The sequence below is a fragment of the Rhagoletis pomonella genome, unplaced genomic scaffold, assembly GCF_013731165.1.
Source record: "Rhagoletis pomonella isolate Grant_MI unplaced genomic scaffold, Rhpom_1.0 Rhpom_scaffold_00008, whole genome shotgun sequence".
NCBI classification, from domain to species: Eukaryota; Metazoa; Arthropoda; class Insecta; order Diptera; family Tephritidae; genus Rhagoletis; species Rhagoletis pomonella.
Genome location: NW_023458562.1, coordinates 15,784,160 through 15,788,693, shown reverse-complemented (window position 1 = coordinate 15,788,693; position 4,534 = coordinate 15,784,160). Strand labels below are relative to the sequence as shown.

The 4,534-nt window shown below is 36.9% G+C and overlaps 1 protein-coding gene across 1 annotated transcript; it reads right to left on the bottom strand.

Annotated features, from left to right (window-relative positions):
- Positions 1-489: 489 nt before the first annotated feature.
- On the bottom strand, positions 490-1,134 carry LOC118745128 (peptidoglycan-recognition protein SC2). Its single transcript, XM_036478658.1, has 2 exons — positions 756-1,134; positions 490-692 (listed from the first exon to the last, which is right to left on the bottom strand). The coding sequence occupies exons 1-2, from the start codon at positions 1,132-1,134 to the stop codon at positions 514-516; spliced, it is 558 nt and encodes a 185-aa protein (XP_036334551.1). The 3' UTR covers positions 490-513.
- Positions 1,135-4,534: the final 3,400 nt, after the last annotated feature.

Below are 4,534 nucleotides of genomic sequence, written 5' to 3'. Positions count from 1 at the left end.
CCACCCATCAATGCATTTTCATAAACTTACAGCCAGTTTCACCAAACTATTTAAGTGGAAATTAACTTTAATTTTCGAATTTTCGGTTTCACCAATCAATTTTAATTTTGATTTAAGTGACCTATGCTCTGCACTTAAATAAAAGTTAAATCAGAATAACCACACTCAGAGGTGTTACACCAGAGAATGTTTATAAACATTTATAAACATTCTCTGCCGTTACTTTATTCATGATCTAATGATCGGAATTAAACCAAATTAGTACGGTACCACCCCTTCGGTGCCACCTTTCCGATAAAAGAGAATCACCGAAAACACTTTTTAGGCGGAGTAGAAAGTCATTACCCAAAGAATGACGTTCCTGTATTTTACTACTCTAAGCCATGGGATACAATAAATGCAAACAGTATGACTGACTCTTATACCAAATAGGCTATAGATTTATGTCACGCATACACTTTTAATACACTTTTTCGATATAAAAAATGCCCCCCTTAACGAGCGAGTCCCATCCTAAGCGCGCCAATTGGACCAAGTTTTAATTTGAGCATACAAGTTAGTGCCAGGACACTCTGTGGTGCCAACTTGGCGATGCCCATATAGAATATAACCAGCTTTCAGCTGTCCACGTGATACAGCATCAGCAAGCAAATTCTTGGCGGCAGAGATCTGAGCAGCAGTGGGTTGAACGTCTGCAAAGTGAAGAAAAAATCGTGCACTTTTAGTTACTCATTAGCAGGAATCACTATACTTACTGTTGTAGTTGCCCATGAATGAGATGCCAATAGACTTTGAGTTCCAGTTGGTGGCATGTGCACCCACCGTATTCCAGCCACGACCCTCATACACTTGACCATCGCCGCCGATCAGAAAATTATAACCAATATCAGCCCAGTCCAAGGTGTCCATGTGATAGTTTTGCATGCTGCGCAATTCTTTAAAGCACGCACTTTGAGTGGAACAATAGTTACCAGCAGTGTGATGTATGACGGTGTAGGCTAAGCTATTGGCCAAGTTGGTTTTGCTAGTAGCAGTACGGCCGCCCCATTGTGATTTGGAGATAATATTGACACCGAAGGCCGCGTTGAGACAACAAAGCACAACACAGAGTGGAAAGAGAGTCTTGTAAGCCATGTGATTGCAGAAAGTATACTGTTGAGTTAGTGATTTGCTGCAGAGGACGGTGGGTGTTTTTATACACCTACTTTGGTGCAATGGGCAATGGACTCAACTGCGGCAGTGCATTGTATATCTTATTGATAATTTTTTTTTCGGACAGCCAGTAGACAATTTATTGAACAGAATATTTATATCAGTAAAAATGCCTGCAAATAAATTGCTGATATCTTGGGGTTAGCAAAAAATTTTAATACTGCAGTAGCAGTTGCATTGTCATGTCCCTGCAGGAAAATGGTTTGGCAATGAATGTTTTCTTCTGAAGAGGACCAATAATGGTATGCTACTTATGGCTGATCGAGAAGTTCTGAACTGAAAATTTTCAGAGAGCTCTGTTTTTTTGTTCAATACTATTTTTATTGGCATCTGTACCAATTTGTTACCTTTAACAATTGATTCAGTTGTCGCAAGATAATACTTTGTAACTTGACTTGAGTGTGCCCGTTCGCGCGATCAACTTGTTCGAGGAAAGCTGAAATGTTTTGAGCTTAATGCGGTGTTGACATGAGCCGATTTTACAGGCAACTTTTAGTTAAAAGCAGTAATCGCGTGGTGTGAACGGCGGGGGCCAACCCACTTCTGATTAAACTAATCGCCTATGAAATTGCGAAAATGAATAAACAATTTTATTTTTCTATATAATCTCTCTCTACTTCAATGCACTTCTTACATTTATCAAGGCTTTTAATCCAGTGAAAAAATATTCGCCGCTTTTGTATTTGAAATGCTCGCCGCCTTGATTTCTTCCTATCTCGAAAATCTTCGCCCTCGGAGATTCTTCTTCACATTGGAGAACAGGAAATATTCGCAGATTGGCCGGTCTGGACTGAATAGTGGGTGGTTGGTTTCTTCAAATCCAGTCAGACGCCTTGCAACTTTCGCAGTGTGCACGGGTGCATTGTCTCGCAAAGCCAGGAATCCTTTGGTCGCACTTTTGCCAACAATATGGCATAATAGTCTCCGTGAATTGTAGAATACTTTCACAATCCCAAAAAATGGTGGCCATGAGCTTGGATATTTATCTATCCACTTTGAATGTACGTGGTGGCTTTTCTTCCTTTTCTATCCACTGCATAGACTCCTGTTTTGACTCTGGATTATCATGCATAAACGGGCCGTTTCGCTCTTTTTGACTAAAATAGTTGAGGTCTGGCAAGAAAGTCCAATCACTGGCTAGAAGTTAATGTAGACAAATAACTGTCTGGTTCTTCGTTTCTACTCGTTATAGAATTTGCCTTATGCCTATAGTTTGGCTAGAATTTTCAAGATATGTCTCTTTACAGAAAAATAAAGCCCAATTGATTTTATGTGAATTAGACCTCGAGAGCCAAACTGAGCGTTAGGTTTGGAAACTGCTCTTAAGGTGAGCAGGGATTCGAAATTTGTTTTAAAGCCTCATCGAATATATTTTACAAAGAATTTCCGGCATCCGTTGTCAAAATCGGGTTGGAAACTAACCCGTTTGGCCGTTGTGTCTTGTTTAATGCAATTTTTCGATTTGAAAGTATGAAGAACAAAATGACACCGAACATGGAACAACCCCGAAACTAATTCGACTTCAAACATAATTAGCTATAAGTTGACGGAAATGTGTTGTAAAGCACCGAATCTTGCCAACCTGTTGTAGGAATTAACCATAAGCAATAAATTGTAGCATCTACTAACCAAGTTCAATGGTGTCGTACTATCGCATTCTAATTGCAGCGTAAATTAGATTAGACTGTCGCTCATTATTGCAATTTTCATATCAAATGTCCAAAACCGTAAAAAGAAATGACTTTTCAATTCTTTTTAGCCTAGAGGCCAATAAATAATCAATGAAATAAACCATAACAAAAATATTGGAGTTGTTTATAGAATGGCTTGCATATGTCTTAAATTTCTTATGCGTACTTTTTTTTTTCGACATTCGTTCCTAAGCTTTGGGTAGTTGATGGTCTTGATAATATTTAAAACGAAGTGTGCCTGAACTTTTCGTAGATTGCTATCTAAATGTGATTAGTGTGTAATTTATGTATTACAACCTGCTTTTAGCGCATTAAATATTGTCTATAGATACAGTGTGACTTAAATAATTTAGTTGAAAGTTAAATTAAGTAGGCGCCAGGGTTCGTAAGTAGTTAATAAAGCATAAATCTGTTCCAAACTTACGATTTAATGCAATTCGAGGCTCTTATTTAATAAATGATCTACTCAAAGAGCATGAACTCTTCTGAGATTGCTGTAGGAGAAGCTCTTAAGTTCAGCGATAAATGTGCCAGTACCTGTGATTTAAAAAATAATTAATATTAATAACCCTTCAACTAGAGATAAGCAGTCTGAATGAAGATGAGATAAGAGTATCGATAACAAAATCGATAAAAATATCGATAACAAAATCGATAAAAATATCGATAACAAAATCGATAAAAATATCGATAACAAAATCGATACAAATATCGGTAACAAAATCGATTATTATATCAATAAGTGCCGAAAATATCGATAGCAAAATCGATAACAAAACCGATAAAAATTACGATTATTATATGGATAAGTCCCGAGAGTTCCGAAAATCTCTAGTATCCCGAAATAGTTCCTTTTCTTTATAATTACCACAATTTTTCCTCTATCTTCATCTTTACTTTTATCGTATCCTCCTCTTAATCTTTTTCTTTATACTTATATTTGTTTTTACTTTTATGTTTATAATTTTCTTCATCTACACATTCCCTTCACCTTTTCCATTATATAAGTAAAGTGTTTAAATTTACCCTAATCTTCGTTTTTGCCTTTATATTTACGCTTTGTTTTTGTTTTTATTTTTACCTTTGCCTTTATCCCTTTCTTTATCTATGTACGTTACTTTCATTCTTGTATTGATCTTTTTATAAGCAAGTTTTTGTTAAATTAATACCATATGCATACACACAAGAAGCACTTGTTTCAGCCCCAACCATTTCCGTGTGCAATTTCCGTTGAATTTGCCTATTTACTTCCAATCAACCAACCGCCGCTAAAGAAGTTTCACTTCAATAATAAGAAGTGATGGTTCTGATACTTCAGGCCTCTTAAAAGCATGGGCCCGGGGGAATTCACCCCTACCGCCACTTCCACCCTTCTCCTGATGGGCCTGTACATACATATGTGTGGATTTACTGGTACATGCGCTCAAAAATTTTGTTCATAGTTTAAAATAATCCATCAGCTGAAGAATCAAAAAAGAATAACTTCTGCTTGTCCAAATACATAATTTAATATAAAACCACGTGGGAGCCGTTCGTGTTAGAATTCAAAGTTCATGACAGTTACCAAGCGTTTGGTGCCCTCTGACAGTAAACGAGAAACTTTTACAACAAACTGACAGTTCACCAAAAAT

Coding starts and splice junctions, on each gene's coding strand:
- LOC118745128 (XM_036478658.1), bottom strand. CDS start 1,134: ATGGCTTACAAGACTCTCTTTCCACTCTGTGTTGTGCTTTGTTGTCTC. Junction 693..755: donor ATTCATGGGCAACTACAACA/GTAAGTATAGTG, acceptor TTCACTTTGCAG/ACGTTCAACCCACTGCTGCT.